This window comes from Myotis yumanensis, unplaced genomic scaffold (genome assembly GCF_028538775.1).
Source record: "Myotis yumanensis isolate MYYU_CA2020_CCGP unplaced genomic scaffold, mMyoYum1.0.hap1 SCAF_9, whole genome shotgun sequence".
Taxonomy (NCBI): domain Eukaryota; kingdom Metazoa; phylum Chordata; class Mammalia; order Chiroptera; family Vespertilionidae; genus Myotis; species Myotis yumanensis.
Genome location: NW_027223760.1, coordinates 58,362,833 through 58,383,804, shown reverse-complemented (window position 1 = coordinate 58,383,804; position 20,972 = coordinate 58,362,833). Strand labels below are relative to the sequence as shown.

At 40.0% G+C, this 20,972-nt stretch overlaps 1 protein-coding gene across 1 annotated transcript in view; it reads right to left on the bottom strand.

The window, feature by feature from the left end:
- The window catches only part of HDAC9 (histone deacetylase 9), a 751,983-nt gene that overhangs the window by 179,938 nt on the left and 551,073 nt on the right, over positions 1-20,972 (bottom strand). Inside the window, exon 17 of the mRNA XM_070424407.1 lies at positions 12,735-12,842. Coding sequence (XP_070280508.1) covers positions 12,735-12,842 — 108 coding nt within the window. The remainder of the gene's footprint in view (positions 1-12,734; positions 12,843-20,972) is intronic.

Here is a 20,972-nt window from a genome sequence, read left to right as displayed (position 1 = left end):
GCTTAGCATATAATAAAATATTACAAGACATATAAAGCAGCAAAATAATGAGAGGTAAAGTAAAGTAAAAAATAAGGTAATAGAAACACAAGTGACTCAGAATTATCAGCTATAAAAGCCTAAGCGACCAGCTAACCAGCCTACTGGCCAACTGGCTGGTAGCTATGACATGCACTGACCACCAGCGGGCAGATGCTCAATGCAGGAGTGGAAACCACAGGCATGGAAACATGGAACAGACTGATGAATCTCAGAGGGAAGGGAGGAGGGCAGGAAGACATTAACCAAAGATCTTACATGCATACTAGAGGCATGGTACACGGATTCGTGCACTGGCGTGATCCCTCAGCCTGGCCTGTGGGGATCGGGCCGAAACGAGCTCTCCGACATCCCCCAAGGGTTCCTGGATTGCGAGAGGGCATAGGCCAGGCCGAGGGACGCCACCGGTGCACAAATCTGTGCACCAGGCTTCTAGTTTTTAAATAATTATGATAGACATCTAAAAGAATCTATAGGAAAAGATGGTGAAGAGAGATATAATAGTGAAAAGAAGGAGAGTTTCAAAAGCGATCTGGAGGCTGTAAAAAAAGAACTAACCAGTAATATTAAAAGTGAGGAGTACACCCTGTGAAATGAAAAAATATTTGAATGGGATTCATGGCAGCTTGGGTGCAAAAGAAGACAAAAACAATGAACTTGATTATAGGGCAAAAGGAATTATCCAAATAGAAGTACAGAGAAACAGAGGGTATAGAGAAAGGAGTAGAATAAAATATTTTTTAAAATATTAGTTACAAGTTCTCCAAATTTTATCGAAAATAACAAGCCACTGATACAGGAAACTCAGTGAACTCCAAGCAAGATAAAAACAGAAAACCATGCCTAATCACAAAGCTACAAAAAACCCAAATATTTATAAAAAGTATTAAAGACAGAGAGAGAAAAGATGCACTAAATCATTAAATAAAGAGATTAATGATAAGAATGACAGCTGATTTCTCATCATCAAAAAAGGAAAAAAAGAAAAGGAAAAAAGATAACACTGGAAAAATATCTCTAAAGTTTGAAGTAATGGCCAATATAGAATTCCATGTCAAATGATAATTATCATTCAAAGATTAAAGAAAAAGAAAAACATTTTCTTATAAACCAAAGATGAATTTGTTGGCAGAACTGTAATACAAAGAATGTTGAAGGAAATGCTTCTGACTGAAAGGAAATGATACCAGATGGAAGCCTGGATCTGCCCCCACATGAATACAGAAGACTAGAAAGATTAAATATGTGGGCAAATATTAAAGACATTTTATTAATTATCTTTATATCATAGATGTATGCACACATCCGCGCTCTCTCTCTCATACACAAATACACACAAACACTATGAACTTGTTTTATAACTTATAGTGGTTGCCAAGTATAGAAATGTGAAAACACATTATCCGTCAAAAATCTGTATATCTATACAATGTACATTATATCTTTATTAAAGAATCAGTCACATGATCTAATTTTGAAAAATCTCAAGTGATGCCTAAACAGTTTATAGCCATAAGCAGTGAGAATATTACAAGGATGAATATACACTGAATATTGAGTACCTATTTGTAGTAAGCAGAAGTCCCCCAAAAGATGTCCATGGCCCCAGAATCGGTGAATGATACTTTAAATGTCAAAAGAGACTTTGCAGATATGATTAAGATCAGAGACCCTGAGGAAGAAAGGGCACCCAGCTTTATACCGGTGGTCATTCAAATCATATGCATTCCTAAAGCTGAGAAACCTGCCCAGATATAGTCAAAGAGAGACACAGTGACGGAACACTGTCAGAAGAATGACAGCTGGAGAAGGGCTTTATGCCCTCTTGCTGACTCTATAAGGTAGGTGCCAAGTGCAAAGAACAGAGAGAGACACCTAGGAGCTGAGAGCAGCCTCCAGCTGACATCTAGCCAGAAAATGGAGACCTCAGTCCTCCAACCATGTGGAAATTAATTCTGCCGGCAACTGACTCAGCAAGGTAGCTGTACAAGTCCCACTGGGCTAAAATCAAGATGTCAGAGGGGGCTGATTTCCAGGACTGAGAATAATAAATTTGTGTTGTCTTAGGCCATTAAATCTGTGGTAATTTGTTTCAGAAGCAACAGAAAACAAATATACTGGTAAAATGAATGGGCTGAATTAGGAATGGTATAACAGGAAATAGTATTATTTTTCCCTGAGCACTAACCTTTCTTTACACTTTATCTGATATATCCCACAGCTTTTCAGATGACTTTCAGCTATAGGAACAGTCTCACATTTACATATTTAAAAGTCCCATTCAGCCCAGCTGGTGTGGCTCAGTGGTTGAGCATCAATCCAGGAACAAAAAGGTCACCTGTTGGGTTCCACATGCCTGAGTTGCAGGCTTGATCCCCAATAGGATCGTGTAAGAGGCAGCCAATCCATGATGTTTCTTTCTCATGGATGTTTCTATCTTTCTATCCCTCCCCCTTCCTCTCTCTCTAAAAAAAAAATCAATAAAAACATATTTCATTTAAAAAGTTCAATTCAGTCTATTTAAACTCTTCAATGTTACATCTAATTTAAAGCTGTCCCTCACAGACCTGCTGACCCACAGAACCAGGAGCCAGCAGTGGCAAATGTGGTGTCTCCGTGTGCAGAGAGAAGCTATGATATTGCTAGTCTGGAGTTATCCTACAAATTTCTGTTACTCAACATACATCAAGCTAAGGACTGAAAAGCAACCCCTCCCTTTTGCAGGCCTAAGTGGCTTCCTTGGACAGCTTCTTCTTTTCCTACACATTTAGCTTAGGTTGGGGGAAGCACAGGAACAGAGAAGAATTGCCAGAATACAGAAGGTACATTTAAAAAATCTCCCATCAGGCACAAAACTATTACCTAGACTTTTGTTATATAAACTGGATTAGGTAAGATAATCAAAGGCTTATTTGACTATCTTTCTTCATTAATTCCTTCAAGTAGTGTCCACCACATATTAACATCCATGTGTCCTCAGCTTGAGACCTTGATCAAAATTGGAGTCAACACGAATTTTCCACTCTCTACCTTATTCATAATACTATTTTAGGCTAAACAGTATAACATTTTAAGAAAGGCCAAATTGGTGGCAAAATTTATTTGAAATGGTGATGCTGTATAATGTGTGTGTGTGTGTGTGTGTGTGTGTGTGTGTGTATCCCATTACCTGGTCATTGACTCTCTCTCTAACATCAACTCCTTTTGCCTCTCTGCAGATAACTCAGATCCAGACATCCAAGGATATTGTACCATCCTTGCATCCCTGGGATAAATCAAACTGGGTCATGGTGTATGATCTTTCTGATGTAGTGCTGGAATGCAAACTGGTGCAGCCACTGTGGAGAACAGTATGGAGTTTCCTCAAAAACTAAAAATGGAACTCCCAATTGACCCAGTAATCCCACTTCTAGGAATATATCCCAAGAAACTAGAAACACCAATCAGAAAGGATATATGAACCCCTATGTTCATAGCAGCACAATTTATAATAGCCTAATTTGGAAGTAGCCTAAGTGCCCATCAGCAGATGAATAAATTAGAAAACTGTGGTACATCTACACAATGGAATACTATGCTGCTGTAAAAAGGAAAGAACTCCCACCATTTGCAACAGCATGGATGGACCTGGAGAGCATTATGCTAAGCGAAATAAGTCAGTTGGAGAAAGATAAATATCACATGATCTCACTCATTTGTGAAATATAATGAACAACATAAACTGATGAACAGAAACAGATCCAGAGACAAAGAAGCATCGATCAGACCATCAAACCTCAGAGGGAAGGCAGGGGAGGGTGGGGGAGGTGGGGGAGTGATCAACCAAAGGACTTGTATGCATGCATATAAGCATAACCAATGGACACAGACAATAGGGGGGTGAGGGCATGAGTGGGAGTAGGTGGAGGGGCAATAGGAGAATAAGTACACATTTGTAATACCTTAATCAATAAAGAAAAGAAAATAAGGAAAATGTGGACAGGTATAAAGAAACTGTGATGATTTAAAACAATATAATAATTTCTCAGTGATTTTATTTTTTTAAATACTGAATCATAATGCCATATCAGTTAGGACAAATAACTGCCTTTAAAACATTCTAAATATCTTACATTGTTAGTGATAATAAAGAGTGATTAAGTTTAAGATTTATTAAATAGATTAATTTTTAAAAGTAATTACTGAAATAATTGAAATAATGTGTGCATTTAAAAAAAAAAACTAGAGGTAACATAGGAGAAAAAATTCAATTGAAAACAAAGCAAGTGGTAAGTGAAGGAAAGATACACAAATAGTAGAGTAGGATGAGACAAAAAAATAATAGAAATACAATTGTGTACACTATCAATCATAATAAACAGAAATGAATTGAACTCCTCAGTTTAAATATTTAGTCAACTTAGACAACAAAATCCAGGCATGAGCTATTTATAAAAGACATATCCTATCTAATAAAAGAGAAACATGGTAATTAGCCGTACCTCCGCTACCCTTCCCATTGGCTAATCAGGGAGATATGCAAATTAACTGCCAGCCAAGATGGCGGCCGGCAGCCAGGCAGCTTGAAGCGAACAGGAGGCTTGCTTGCTTCAGTGACGGAGGAAGCCAACGTTTCCTGCCTGCCTTGCTGGCCTCTGAGCTTGCAGTTTAAGAAAAATTGTTACAAATATAGAAGCTAAACAAAACCCCAGAAACCTGCTTTCAGCCCGCCGGGCTTCAGCCAGCAGGACCGCAACATTGTTTCAATTATAGAACAAATGCAGATCCCTGCTTTCAGCCAGCCGGGATCTCAGAGCTGGAGTGAGCAGAACCGCAACAGTGTTACAATTGTAGAACCCAAACAAACCAGATACCTGCTTTCAGCAGCCAAGGCCTTAGAGCTGGAGCCAAGCCTCAGAGCTAAAGCTGGTCCAGAATTAAAAAAAAAAAAGAAAAAAAGGACAGGTTGGGAGCTTCAGTCACCCGCCAGCCTGAAAACAGCCCTCAGCCCCTCACCCAGACTGGCCAGGCACCCCAGTGGGGACCCCCACCCTGAAGGGGGTGTGACCAACTGCAAACAGCCATCATCTCCTCATCCAGGCTGGCCAGGCACCCCAGTGGGGACCCCCACCCTGATCCAGGACACCCTTCAGGGCAAACCAGCCAGCCCCCACCCGTGCACCAGGCCTCTATTCTATATAGTAAAAGGGTAATATGCCTCCCAGCCCCGGGATCAGCGGAGCCGCGAGGCCTCCCGGCACCAGGATCAGCGTGACAGGGGGCAGCGCCCAAACCCCCTGATCGCCCTGCGGCTCTGTGTGTGACAGGGGGCTGGGCCACAACCTCCCTATCCGCCCTGCTCTGTTCGTGACAGGGGAAGGCGCCCCAACCCCCTTATCAGCCCTGCTCTGTGCCTGATAGGGGGGAGCTCCCCAACTCCCTGATCGCCCTGCGGCTCTGTGTGTGACAGGGTGCAGCGCCCTAACCCCCTGATCAGCCCTGCTCTGTGTGTGACAGGGGGCGGTGCCCCAACTCTCATATTGGCCCTACTCTGTGTGTGACAGGGGGGAGCTCCCCAACCCCCTGATCGACCCTGCTCTGTGCATGACAGGGTACGAAGCCCCAATCCCCCTGATGGGCCCTGCTCTGTGAGTGACAGGGGGCAGCGCCCCAATCCCCTGATCGGCCCTGCTCTGTGCGTGACAGGGGGTGGCACTGCAACCTCCCCATTGACCCTGCCTTGAGTGTGACAGAGGGCGGTGCCCCAACCTCCCAATCGGCTCTACCCTGAGCATGACTAGGGGTGGCATCGCAATCTCCTGATCTGCCCTGCTCTGTGCATGACAGGGGGCGGCGCCCCAACTCCCCAATCGGCCCTGCTCTGAGCCCAACCAGGGGCTGCACCAAGGGATTGGGCCTGCCCTCTGCCACCCGGGAGCAGGCCTAAGCCAGCAGGTCGTTATCTCCCGAAGGGTCCCAGACTGCGAGAGGGCACAGGCCGGGCTGAGGGACCCCCCCCCCCCCCCCCCCGAGTGCACAAATTTTTGTGCACCGGGCCTCTAGCATAAAATAATAAATAGAAAGTATGCAAGTAAAGGGATGGTAAATGAACTAGGCAAATACTAGAAAAAAAATGGGTTGGTGATGCTATACAAAAAGCTTAACTTGAGATAGTTATTAAATATTAATAAAAGATTTAAGTAGAAGATAACAAATTTAATTGACCTATATCTGACAACAGATGTTCATTATAAGATGGCATTTTACACCCACAAGATTGGTGAACATTTTAAAATCTAAAAATGATAAATATAGGCAAGAATGAATAGCACTGGAAATTTTTATGTGCCGTTAATGGGGTTTGAAATTGGCACAGTGACTTTGGTAATTTTTTTCTGTGTAATTTTTTTGTTGTTCCTCAATTTTTCCATTACTGCCTTCTTTTAAGTTAAATAGGTATTCCCCAGTGTATCATTTTTTAATTTCCTTGTCATTTCTTTTAATATATATTTTTAGTTATTCAGTGGATTTATAATTAACACCCTAACTTTTAACAATCTAGTTCAGACATGAATCAATTTTCAATAGAATCCAAAACCTTTGTTTTGCTATTATATAGCCCCATTCTTAATGCCATGCTTTGTGCTGCTATTGTCCTAAAAATTACGTTTATGCGCTGTGTGCCCATCAACAGAGATTTATGGTTTTTGTTTTACTCAGTTATATTTTAATCTAAGAAGAGAAAAAGAGTTACAAACAAAAAATACAATTATACTATCATTTATATTTATTTATGTAGTTACTTTTATTAGTGCTTTATATTTTTTCCATGTGGATTCATGTTTCTTTGCACGTCTCATGATTTTATGCTGAACTCTAGGCATTTTAAACAACACAACCTGTCAATTTGGAAATCAGAATCTCACTCCTCCCCAGGGTTTGTTGTTGTTGCTTTGTTTGTTTATTGACTTTTCTGAACTAATTCTATGAAGTCTGCATTGCATGCTGAGTGTGGCGCGGAGAAGTCTTTGCTTGGTTAGTTTGGTGGTCAGTTAATGATTGGACAGAGATTTCTTGAAATGCCTGCAACCAATACAGGCTCTAGCCTTTTCCAAGGGGCCATTTGTGTGTATGTTGGACTCACTTTCAATATTTGGCGGTCTAGCCGAAAACTCCACGTTGGCCTTCACTTCCTATTTGAGCAGAGCCTCAAAGTCAGTTTGAGATGAGAGCTTAGGGCCTTCTCCAGTCTGTGTGAACACAGCCTTGTCATACCTGTGGCCTTCTAGAGTCTTAGAAGTCTGATGGGGCATTTCATAGCCCTTATGCATATCTCATTCCCAAGTTTTTCCTTTGAAGCTTTTGGTTAGTCTAATTGTTTTCTTCCACTGTTATTCACCACTTGAGGCAGCCAGGAAGTTAATCAATTGTCTTTAATTTTTTTTCAACAAATGCTTCTGGGGAAAGGGTTTTCCACGTCTCATGGACTCCAAATCAGGTGAAATAAAGGCAGCCTTGCAAGTGGGGTCTGCACTGAAGCACCACGAGGGCCACATAATGACCATTCTCTGCAAGTGAGGCTGTGAAGCAGCTCCAACCTCATCCCGCCCCCTCTGGAAACTGCTAAGTTAATGGTGTTCCATGAGAACACAGGCTATTTGTTAAGACTATGATGGGATGGGAAAGGGTAAAATGAGAATAGGGTGAATTAAACCACCACCAAGCTTGTTTTTTAAACGAAGATTCAGCTAGTGAGTGTTCTTTGGAATACATGCCTCTTGAGTTGTTGCAAACTACTGATTAATTTCCAGAGTTAAAAAAGTAATCGTGACAAATGTTTGCCACTTTTGCCATTGATTTTATAAAAAAGAATTTTCAGAGGTTTAAACTGCCATTCTAGCTGATGTCCTTGTAGCAAAATGACTTTTGAATTCTATGACTTTGCATTATTTACTGGTATTTGTTATATTCCTAGCCAAGGAGCTTGCTTGTCAGTTTATTCAGTAGTTATGCCATAGTGAAACAGCAGGTATATTCAAGAATTTTCATAGCAATATTATTCAAAAGAGCAAAAACCTGAAAACAACTAAAATGTTCACAGAAAAATGAATCACCAAATTATGATGTACTAGGGTCTACCTTAGAGCAATAAAAATGGATCAATTAGAGCTATGTAAATATATATGGATAAATCATCATAATGTGGTTCTAAGTGGGGGAAAGAAATCGCAGAAATAATATTCAATGATATTCCAGTTTTATAAAGGTCTAAACCAGCGGTTCTCAACCTGTGGGTCGCGACCCCTTTGGGGGTCGAATGACCCTTTCATAGGGGTTGCCTAAGACCATCGGAAAACACATATATAATTACATATTGTTTTTGTGATTAATAACTATGCTTTAATTATGTTCAATTTGTAACAATGAAATTGGGGGTCACCACAACATGAGGAACTGTATTAAAGGGTCGCGGCATTATGAAGGTTGAGAACCACTGGACTTTAAACCATATAGTTAAACTATTAAATAAAGGGAAAAGAATGATTTTTTAAAATATAATAGATTAATGATTACTCATGGGTCAAAAATGAATGAAATAAATACTGAGAACTTTAATAGTGTCAGTCAAGTAGTATTTTTAATTTGGATGAAGAACTCAAAAGTACTTATTTTATTATTATGTTTTGTAAGTTATTAATGTAACTTCTTATCTTTTTGTATATATTAAATGTTTAATAGTAATAAAAAAGAGAAAATCTACCCCATTTGAAAGAGGTTGCTTTCTCCCTTTTTTCTCTTACATATTTGTGCTACTTCTGTAAGAAATTACTTCTAGAATAGTTTAAAGAAAGCAGATGACTGAAAAAAATGTACAGGCTTTGCCACTTACTAAATTGTATTCAGAATCTAAAATAGTAACTTGATGTCTCTGAGCTAGTATCCAATTGGTGATCCATACTTTGGCAAATTACATGCAAACTGCTGAGCCTATAGGACAGTGATTCTCAACCTTCTAGCCCTTTAAATACAGTTCCTCATGTTGTGACCCAACCATAAAATTATTTTCGTTGCTACTTCATAACTGTAATGTTGCTACTGTTATGAATCGTAATGTAAATATCTGATATGCAGGATGGTCTTAGGTGACCCCTGTGAAAGGGTCGTTCGACCGCCAAAGGGGTCGCGACCCACAGGTTGAGAACCGCTGCTGTAGGAGCTACTAAACACAAAGCAGTAATATTAGGAACATGACATCACAATATCCATTTAAGCATTTAAAAAAAGCAACCCCATGCTCAGATAATAAGCTGTAGTTTGTTTTGTTTTTTAATCCTCACCCTATTATATGTGTTTTTTTATTGATTTGAGAGAGAGAGAAGCATCGATTGGTTGCCTCCTGAACGTTCCCCTACCAGAAAAGAAAAATTAGTACAGTCTCACAAAATACACAAATACCAATGTTGTTTCATTAAGTTGCTGATTTTCTGGGAGACGGTGATAGAGCATGTGAAAACTGAACGTAGATTCAGAAAATGAAAAATGAAACTTAATGTTTTCTCTTTTTATAACTCTTATCAGTGGATAACTTACCAATGTCCTCAAATGAGCTTCCATACCTTCTTCCCAGATCTGAGTGAAGTGACTACACAGCCAAGAGTGACTGACTACACAGCAGGTCATATGGACTTTGGCACAGGCAGACACTGAGTAACATGCTTGGTTAGCCGGGGTTCCTAAACATAACTCTACGCCTCAGGTCTTCACTGTGGCCGCAAATCACGTGCAACTGCTACTATTCCCAAATGGCATTCCCATAGGTCTCCCCAAATGATTAGCAGCTAAGGGGTTCAGTCTCTTGGCCTGTCAGCAGTGGTGCCTTTGTTATGATCCTGTCTGCTTTGGGCTTTTACTTTGGGCTTAGCAATCAGAGAGATAAACCAGCTGCAAAATCTGGAATACTCACCAAAGTAAGCTGAAATTAGTTTTCAGATATCTACTACTCGGTATGCTCATAGTGAGTACAACTGAGAATCAGATCCATTTTTCACTTGCAAGTAGCTCAGAATGTCAGCACCACACACTGCCTTCCACAGTAACTATTCTGCCCTGCTCGTCCTGCACAAGAACTGGGGCCCAGAGAAATGAAGGGATTTGCCCCAAATGACACAGCATATAAGTGGAGAAGCCTGGACTAAGATTTTTCATTCTGAGGCTGGATCCTTTTTCCTATTCTTTTCTTGTTTAATCATAGCTACTGATTTCTCAATGAAGGGACGGGGGGCGGGAGGGAGCATTTGTATGACTCCTTGTTCTTAACATAAATAGTCAATGTTAGTACAGCTGGTGGTCAGCATGTCCATACTATATGTTGTTGACACTTTGTTTGCAGTTGACTATTTTAAATGACTACCTCCTAAAAAGCAGAATTAGGTTTTTGTTCAGCAGTCTTCATACATACATTTGGCAACTCTGTATTCTGTGAACCAATAATTATGGTGATGATTTTAAGTGGAATATGTGGGCCTTCTACTCAAGAATGTTTCTGAATTACTGATTAAATTTCCACAAAATCAAAACAATTAGAAATTGTGAATGCTAACAATAATTTTTCTTTGCTATGATGTAGATGGAGGCCAGCACAGTCGTTTAAAAACTAATACTGTGGCCTGGCTGTTTTCTGTCATTTGAATTCTTTTGAAAATAAGACTTTCAAACATTATTCTTTTAAAAAGTCAATTTATTCCAGTGCTACAAGTAACATACTCCAACAGACAGATTTATTACTAAAGTGCTACTGTGAGATGGCTAAAACCTCTGCATAAGGCTGAGTCCTTTTCTATATATACTAGAGGCCCGGTGCACAAAAATTCGTGCACTGGGAGCGGTCCCTCAGCCCGGCCTGTCCCCTCTCACAGTCCGGGAGCCCTCATGGGATGTCCTACTGACAACTTAGGCCCCATGAGAGTGGGCCTAAGCATGGTCTGGCCTCCCTCTGCGGGAGGCGACTGGGCCGATCAGGGGAAGGTGCCACCCCCATCACCCCACTGCTGCTGTCACTGCCAGTCACCACAGCTGCCGGCCCTCCTCGGCCCTTACACTGCCACGGCTGCTGGCCCTCCTCAGCCCTCGCAGCCACCATGACTTTTGTCCCGGAGGACATCCAGAAGGACAGCCGGAAGATGTCTGGTCTATCTGATCTAATTAGCATATTACCCTTTTAGTAGTATAGATATTTATTTCAAGGAGGAAGGGAGAGGGAGAGATAGAAACATCAATGATGAGAGAGAATCATTGATCGGCTGTCTCCTACATGGCCCCCACAGGAGACTAGCCCGCAACCTCGGGCATGTGCCCTAACCAGAAATCAAACTGTGTTCTCCTGGTTCATAGGTCAATTTCAACCACTGAGCAACACAGGCCAAGCTCCTTTCCTCTTTTCAATAGCTCATTACCAAAGGTAAAGACTGAGAAGGATGTACTCTATTAATGGCCTGATGCTAATCATGCCAACTGCTCAGGAGGCATATATATATATTTTAATATAGCCTATCATATCAAAATTACATTTCTGTAGATTCTGACTTCCTGAGAGACATAATTCATTATCAAGTATACATTCCTAACCTGAATTTTTAATCACAAGTGGAATAGTCAGGTGAAATAGAATAATAATTCATTAGACATAGAGAAAAATAATCCTTGGTAAACACACAATACAATATACACATGATGTATTATAGAATTATAACACCTGAAACCTATGTAATTTTATTAACCAATGTCACCCCATTAAATTCAATTTTTTAAAGAAGAAAAAAAATAATCCTAATTAGACTTTATTTTAGATTAACAAAATTCACAGTACCTATGTTGCTGATCACAATATGTGTCCTTTAAACTCCACAATTGCTAAAAATATCAAGTCCATCAGCACCCAGATTTCATTACGAAGTGTGTAAACCAGTGCATTAAAAAGCCATGTTAGAACCAACAAAGTTTACTGGGCAACGGCATTCAAGATGCACAGCATACCTTTAAATAGCACTGTTAAAATACCAAATAAAATGTCAACGTCTGTCAGGTCTCTGGTTCTTATAAATTGTTTAGACTGGGAATCGTTGGGTTTGGACATTGTTCTTTTCATATGATGTAGAAAAGAAGAGACCATAAAAAAGAAAAGAACAATAAAGCGTAGCTCATTTTTGAAGTTCTTTCGTGGAAAAACATACTCTGGATCATTACCCTTCTAATCAACAATTTCCTTCTTCCTCCCAATCCTTCCCGTCTGGTATTTACCTTTCTCCACCATCCCCCCCTTCTCTCTGGGTGGTATTCTGAGCTTATACACAGTACTCAGTAATCATATTTTTTAAATCACTTCAAAAGAAAATCCCAGGAGGGCAGAACAGATATGTATAGACGGGATATTTTTAACCTGGGCCATAGCGTTACTCACCATTTCTATGCTCTTAAAAACACACCAGTGTGCCCTGACCGCAGATTTCCCTAAGGAGAGGAAGCCCCTTCGAGCTGGATCGGCTCCTCCCTACCTACACACTAGCTGTTATCGCACCTCAGTGGCCATCTCCCTGCCCTCTTCCCTCTGCCCCTTTCCTTTTCCTACCACACCACACTCCCCACAATTCCCAAACAACAACATCTCTGTTTCAGCTTCTTCTCTGGATTTCCCACACTTAATGCAACCCAGACCTCACCTTCAGCTCTCCTGAGGCCACTTTGGAAGCCAGCTCGATGACACAGCCAACAGCCATGCGTGCAGCCCCGGACGAGTGCAGCTCATTCCAAATGGTGTCACTGTCCACCTGAGCAAACAGTCCGCGGAGCCCACAGAAGGAGCGAGGGAGAAGGAGAAGGAGAAGAAATAGATGAAAGAGGAAGGGAGGGGGAGAGGGGAGGGGAGAGGGGGAAAGAGAGAGAAAGCAAATTTGTGAGGAAGGGCTGGCACAGTAACAGCCTATGTACAATAACATTAGTCTTCCGTCTTGGCCAGCTGAAAAGGCCTTCTGGACACAGCTTTGCTTATATTTTCTCTCTACACTGACTTCTCCAATGGAAACACATTCCTGCCATGCCTCACTGCCATTCCCTGTTTAGATTTCTCATTACAAACAGCATTACATAGGCTAGATCTGGCGTCGTTACAGGCCTGCTAGAAACCAGGCCCCCGTCGTAGATAGAGTAAAAGCTAAGAGCACTTAGCTATACATAAAAATCGGATTTGCAAGTGCCAGAGGGGGAAAATTCATACACCTGGTTTACAAAGAGCCAAAGACAATTATTAGGCAGGTAGCGGTAGCAATCAGTGAGTAGGAAGTAGTAACCACAGTAGGTTCTCCAACTAACAGAAGGTGTGTGGTCCTCACACTTAACATATTCACAGTGTACAAATGCAAGGAGCAATCTGTTTTCCGAAGTGTAAGGTTCAATTTTCTAACATTTAGTATAGTTTGGCAGTTGGTCTTAGTGCAAATGGTTTTATTAAAATTGGAGAGGCCATTAAAATACATGGTTGCTTCTATTCTAGAGAACATTATCAAAACAAAGCATGAACCAACGTTTTGGATTGACTACTATAAAATGATGTGCCATAAGGGAACATACATAACAAGGACAAGAAAAACGCAATAGTTGTAGTTTATAATTATCATATATGTTACATTTTTATGTACAAAGTATTTCCTAATATAAAAAATAATAGTATCAAATGGCAGAAGTCTCTAATTTTAGGACAAATTACTTGAAGACTATGTAATACGATATAGTTTTTGTGACTATTTAAATATTAAGACCTCTACAACAGGTCAAAAGAGGGAAATCCCACACAAAATGAAGATATTTATAAAGAATTAAAGAGACTTAATGATATAAACAAATACAATAAATAACAATAACACATATTCACAATGCACTAAGCAGTTTTCTAGGCATTTTTCACATGCCTTTTCTCATGAGAAACTTACCAACCTCAATTCTGTCAAGAATGATGGATAAATAAATAATGAATGAGAACAATAAATACATAAATAAATAGAAAATTCAGATCCTCTCAACAACAGTAGAGTGGCGAAGACAGAGGTTTCTGGAATCAAACTGTCTGGGTGAAATCATGGCGGACATAAACCTGAACGGCATTGGGCAATCAGTTAATGAATGTCTCTGTGCCTTGGCTTCCTTACCTGTGAAATGGCAACTTTTTAAAGTACCATCAGCTTACAATTTAGGTGAGGATTAAATATGTAAGTGATAAGCAAATGTCAGCTGCTACTATTTCGGCTACCATTGCACCCATTCTGTAATGCCTAGCAAGTGTTTACTGAATGAGCGCACGGTGGCTTAGAGAGGGCCTCAGCAGGCCCAAGGACCCTCACACAGACCTCTGACCCTAGCAGCCCCCGTCATCTACCACACTGCTGAAATAGCCTTGCTTTCTAAAAACATTCAGCCCATGACTTAGTCAACATCTTCGTGGTCAATGCTAGCAGCTAAAAAGTGGAGGAGTCATCAAATGGACATTGAAACCTAATAATTTGCCCTCGGTTTGAAAGTTTCATTTTTTACTGAGTCTATATAAGTATTATTTGAGCTTCATGTGGATTTAGCCTTGCGGAAGATGCTTAAGTTGAAGTAAAAACCAACGTTTACATGGCATCACACAGTTTTTAACCAATTTCCAACTATTATAGAGCTATAGGTGTCATAAAAAGTTCTCATCAATCTGACTTCAAATTATTTGTAAGGACAAGCAAACATAAAACAAATCAATAAGCCAACAACACTTAATGGGTAACTCAAAACCACAAATAATTCCTACACCCTTTTTACTTGATATTGGAATACACTGTAAATTTTCTTTTTTTTTTTTTAAGCAGGAAAAAATTTCCTTCCAAAACATTATAAACACTACACTTAATTAGAAAAATACTGCAACAGCTGAGAACAATGTATGTTTAACCATAGATAGCCACACATAGGTTTATCTGACACCCACTTTCCTGTCCATATCTATCTTCTTGAAAGTATCCCTGTACAGATAATACTCTCTGCCATCAATTTTTGTGTATAAACCTTTACTAATAAAAATACTCATTTTATTTTAAATTCAGCTAACACTTGTTGGGCATCTGCAATGTAATGAGTGCTAAGGGTTAGAGTATGAAGTTTACTTTTCTAATAAGTATATAGTTATTGACTGAAAAAGTGTTGGGCACATAGATGCTCAATGGATGCTTAAGGTTTTGACCACATCCAAAGTTTATGCTTATCCCTAAACAGCTTCTCTCTAGGAATCTATGGGATTTATCATCCATTTATTTATATACTAGAGGCCCGGTGCACGAAATTCATGCACAGGTGGGGTCCCTAGGCCCAGCTGGCGATTAGGGCCGGTCGGGGCCTTCTGGCTGCCAGCCTGGGCCTTCCCTCCCATGGCCCCTCCCTGTGGCTGGGGCCTTCCTGCCGGCTGGCTGCTTGCTGCTGGCCGGGGCCTGCCGGATGGGGGGAGGGACCGCGGGAGGTTGGCTGGCCATGGAAGGTTGGCTGTGGGAGCACACTGACCACCAGGGGGCAGCTCCTGCATTGAGCGTATGCCTCCTGGTGGTAAGTGCTAGTCATAGCGACCGGTCGTTCTGGTCGTTCCGGTGTTCCAGTCACTTAGGCTTTTATATAGATAGATACTTAAACATAAAAACATTTATCTAAATACCATTTCAATGTATGTTTTATGAGTATTTAGCTTATAACTAAATGGTAATAATGATCAAGTTCTGTGAATGAAATCTATTCTATAATGGTAACTGTATTCAATTATTAATTTATGAACAGGTTTGTATTAGCTCAAGCTGCCATAACAAAATACCATTGAATGGGTGGCTTAAACAACAGAAATCTACTTCTCACAGTTCTGGAGGATAGAAAGTCCAACATCAGATTGCCAGCCAATTCAAGTTCTCTTTGAAATTCTGATTTAATTCTCTTTCTGGCTTGCACATGGTTGCCTCCTCACCATGTCCTCACATGGCCTTTCTGCTGCGAGTGCAAGTAAAGAGAGACAGCTCTCTTTTCCTCTTCTTATTAGGCCACCAATCCTATAAAATTAGAACCCTACCCTTATTACCTTAATTAACATTAATTATCTTCTGAAATTCCTAGCAAATGCAATCACATTTGGGGTTTAGACTTCAACATGTGAATTTGGGGGGAGCACAATGTAGTCCAGAGCAAATTTATATCCCAAAAGCTTGTTTATAAATCAATTTATAAGCATATTTTCCCAATAAATTGTGTTCCAAATGGTGTTTCAGGGCCATTAGCTACCAAAAGCTAACCATGTGTATTTGCCATGCTATGATTTAATAATAGCCCAAAAGGTTTTTTTAAAAAAGGTTCTAGAATAATCCCTGTTGCTAGAAGATATTCTCAAATCTACTTTCTGCTATATTCAATGGTGAAATGTATTTTTCCTCCCCTTATATCCCTCTATTGCTATAGAGATTGCCAAAAACCTTTCCCTATGTTAGTGACAGTGTCAAGAAGAAAATCATATGAGAATTCTAATTCCTACTGTTGCCAAGATTTGCTGTCAGCAGGAAAAACAAACAAACAAACAAACAAATTAGGTGAGAGAGGGTGGTTGCGTCCATTGACTGATAGTGGTTCCTGGCATGGAATGGGATATTAACAGGTTGTAAAGAAAAAGGAAAGAGCAAGAAAGACTCCACTCAAATGAACACATGAAAACGGGATTAAGAATCTGAGACAGCAGTACAAAAATGGTGGAAGGAGACCAGAAGGACTTAAAACTGTAAGAAGACAGGTGTTCTAGCATTTGGAAGTTGAAAGTAGAGGTATTAAGGGAGTGTCACAGAGTTGGCTCTGGATATGGAAAATAATGTAAATTGCAATACTTTAGGCCAAGAAAGGGGAAAGAAATCAGAGTGGAGCAGAAAGCAATCCTGCTAACTACACTAGCTGGCTACTAAGACCTTGTTACAGTTGTTAAGACATGCAAGACAAATTCTTAAAGCCAGAACTACTATAATTTGGGAAAAAAATCTATATGCTTTTATCTTTGTTTTTTCTATGCACCACATTTACTTCTCTTTGGTCTGCTGGTTCATTCTTTTGCCTGATGAGTGTGTGTGTGTATGTGTGTGTGTGTGTGTACACACATGTAAGTGTGCATATTAGCCTTTTATATATATAGATATTACTCTACTCTACAAAGTTATGGTCTTTATTATTAATAACAAATAATAATGACAATTATTTTAGTTATCATCTCATGATTACAGAGTACTTATTAAGATCCAGGCACTGTGCAAAGCTCTTTGTCTATATTAACACACATAATTCATACAACAACCACTGACATACATGCTACTATTAAGCAGTTGTGTCTTTGAAAATCAGAGAGGTTATTCAGCTAGTAATTAGTGGAGTTGGAATGAGAACCCAGAAAAAAAGAGTATAAGCATTAACTCATATTGATTTTTATGCTAGTATAATCATAATCTAATAACTAAGTAAATAATACAATGATTTTAAAACACATCCTAACCATATTTGTAGAATCAAAGATTTCCCTAATGAAATGAATTAGCTAAGACCTATATGAATGTTTTATATTAAAAGTGTTGAATTTCACCGTGTAAAATTTTAGAATATATTCAACAAATTCAAATGCCACAAGTTGTATCTGGACAGGCTGGGCTTTTCCCAAGTGTTGTAATATGTTTGCCATTTTTCTAATGCAGAGGCTCTCAATGGGGGTGGGGTGCTTTTGTCCCCCAGAGGCTACTTGACAATTTCTGGAGACATTTTTGGTTGTCAGAACTGAGGGGCAGATGTGTTTCTGGCTTCTGTTGGGTAGAAGCCAGGAATTCCACTAAACATCTCATAATGCAACAGGCCAGCGTGAAAAAAAAAAGTATCTGACTCAAAATGTCAATAATGCCAAGCCTGGGAAAGTGAGGACCATCTAAATAACAGTGCTGCCTCCTCCACATTGGCTGCGCGAAACTGCAAAGCCAAATCTGTGGCCTTTCTCTCATAAACATAGTCGCTACTATAGCACACACTGTAGGTAACTAATTTCATTCCTGACTCCTTGTATTTTCACTTCTGAATGATTACCACACCTACTCTATAAACACACACACACACACACACACACACACACACACAGAATTCATATTTATTTGTTTTGAAAGCTGCTTACAATCCTTTATGGAATATGGCAATGCTAAAAAGAAAATAGAAAGAAGGAATGAGAAGAAAAGAGGGAAAGCAGAAAGCGAGTCCAGAGAGGGTGGAGGAAAGGAGACAGAAGGAACAGGGAGGAAAATGCTTTATATTTTCATTGTGACCTTTTTAAAGCTGTGCTCTCTCTCTTGCTTTTTATTTGGAAGGCAACCAAGAATTATTTTTGTCAGTATTGTGTGTGTGTGTTTTTTTATCTAGAATTTACCCAAATGATTATGTCTACTGAATAGAATCAACACTAATATAAACTTATGTTAAGAATTGTTCTGCCCTTTTCCATTTCTTCAGTTTCACAAATGTTAGTGACAGAGCCAGGAAAAACCTTTCACAGTTCTTCTCATTCTTTTGCTCCAATCTCCACTTATCTTTCCTTAATACATCAAAGAAAGGGGACTGCAATTTCTTTTAATGGCCTCAAAAAGGAAATAGTTATATAATATCAGTGGCAAAATAAAAGATCAAGGACATCATATGATTATTGGCATCCATACCAAGAAGGAAAAAAGAAAAAAAAGAAACAGACAATTTCTACCTATTGAAAGCCGGTACTTGAGAAAGTGGTTCCTGAGAATGTTGGGTCTGTCACTACACACAGGAGGCTGGGAGCACATGGAGGGCCTGGTGCCTTCGAGCAGCCAGGAATCACTTGGTTGGGTGGAAATGTACAAGCTCCACTTCTGAGTATCCTCACCCTTCCACTTCCTTTGAAACAGATTCTGAGCATTTGAAAGCTGGGTACAATATATCAAAACCTACAGTTTTCACAGCTTATTTATTTCACCCAGAATTAGGTGCATGAATTTAAATGATCAAAAATTCATAATCTGGATTTAGCAAGAAATGAAAGATGCTGAGTGCCCCATCACCTGCACCCCCACCTCTTATTCCAAATAACCTTTGGGGTATTCATGGAATGATCTTTGTGTGTGTTTTGTTTCATTGTTTTTTGAGGGAGGGAGGGAGGGAGGGAGGGAAGAAGGGAGGGAGAGAGGGAGAGAGAGAGAGAGAGAGAGAGAGAGAGAGAGAGAGAGAGAGACTAGTGTGAGAAATATTGATGGGTTGTCTCTCATACATGCCCCAACCAGGGATCAAACCCACAACCTGGTGTGTGTACCCTGACTGGGAATCAAACCTGCCTCTTTTTGGTGTATAAGACAATGCCCCAACCAACTCAGCCACACCCACCAGGGCTGATTATTTTAGTGGTTGTTGTACTTTATTCTGAGAATGGCCACATAAAAATGGAGAGCAGCCCTGACTGGTTTGGCTCATCGGATAGAGCAGTCCGCCTGCGGACTGAAGGGTCCCAGGTTCGATTCCGGTCAAGGGCATGTACCTGGGTTGCAGACACAGCCCAGTAGGGGGCGTACAAGAGGCAGCTGATCAATGTTTCTCTCTCATCAATGTTTCTAACTCTGTATCTCTCTCCCTCTCCCTTCCTCTCTGTAAAAAATCAATAAAATACATTTTTTTTAAAAATGGAGAGCAAAATGCAAGTGTAACATACACTACACAAAATAATCCAAGTTCAAAGTAAGGTAACTGTCCAAAGATAGATCTGACACTGGATAGTATACATTGTCATGTAATTTATGGTTTAAAAAACAACAGTAACAAGACCAATGTAGAAAAAAGGAGTCCATGAACAGGGAAAAAGTACAAAAAAGAAAGCCTAGAGAGACCCATATATGGAAGTGGTACAGATAAGGGCTACAGCAGTAGCCACAAGTTCAAATAATTCTGGTGCCAGATCAGTAATGTCGATATAATGTAAAGTCGGGAAAATGAGATGGGACCCTAGGTGCAATTCTTTAATTATAAATACTGAGAATACACTTTAAAAAAAGTTGTCAGCCAGGCTTAAAAAAACACACACAAGCCTGGCCAGCATGGCTCAGTGGTTGAGCGTCAACCTATGAACCAGGAGGTCACAGTTGTCAGGGCACATGCCTGGATAGTGGGCTCGATCTCCAGTGCGGGGCGTGCAGGAGGCAGCCGGTCAATGATTCTCTCTCATCACTGATGTTTCTATCTCTCTCTCCCTCTTCCTTCCTCTCTAAAACCAATAAAAATATATTTAAACACACACACACACACACACACAGACACACACACACCACACACACAGACAGACACACACACAGACACACACAGACAGACACACACACACCACACACACAAGAAAAACACCTGTTTCTTCAATATGGATGCTGGGCTGCCAATACATAACTTCTGCTGTCCAGAGAGACTTATTTTTACACAAAGTTAAAAAATTCTAAAGCAGGAAAGGGAAAACAGTGTCTCACAGGAACTAGCTGGATTGGTGCCTTGTACACAATGATCAGAGCCTAACTCAAGGAGATGTCTTCGGGTGGGGCACTTGGAGTGTGTCATTACATGGGGTCAGTTTATGAAGGATTCTGGCTTCTGCCTGCAGATACAACTGGAGCAAGGATGCTCAGGTTAACATTTCAAGAAAATGCTAAAAATATTCACAGCAGTACAGAGTTGTATTGCATTATTTTCATTTGAGAGAATATATAGTGGCAAAAATTATAAATAATTCAGCAATCATTTTAAATTCATTTGAACCATATTAATTGCAGCAAAATTTGAAAATGTAGCTTCAAAAAAAAAGAAAATGTAGCATCATATTTTGGATACATAATGTT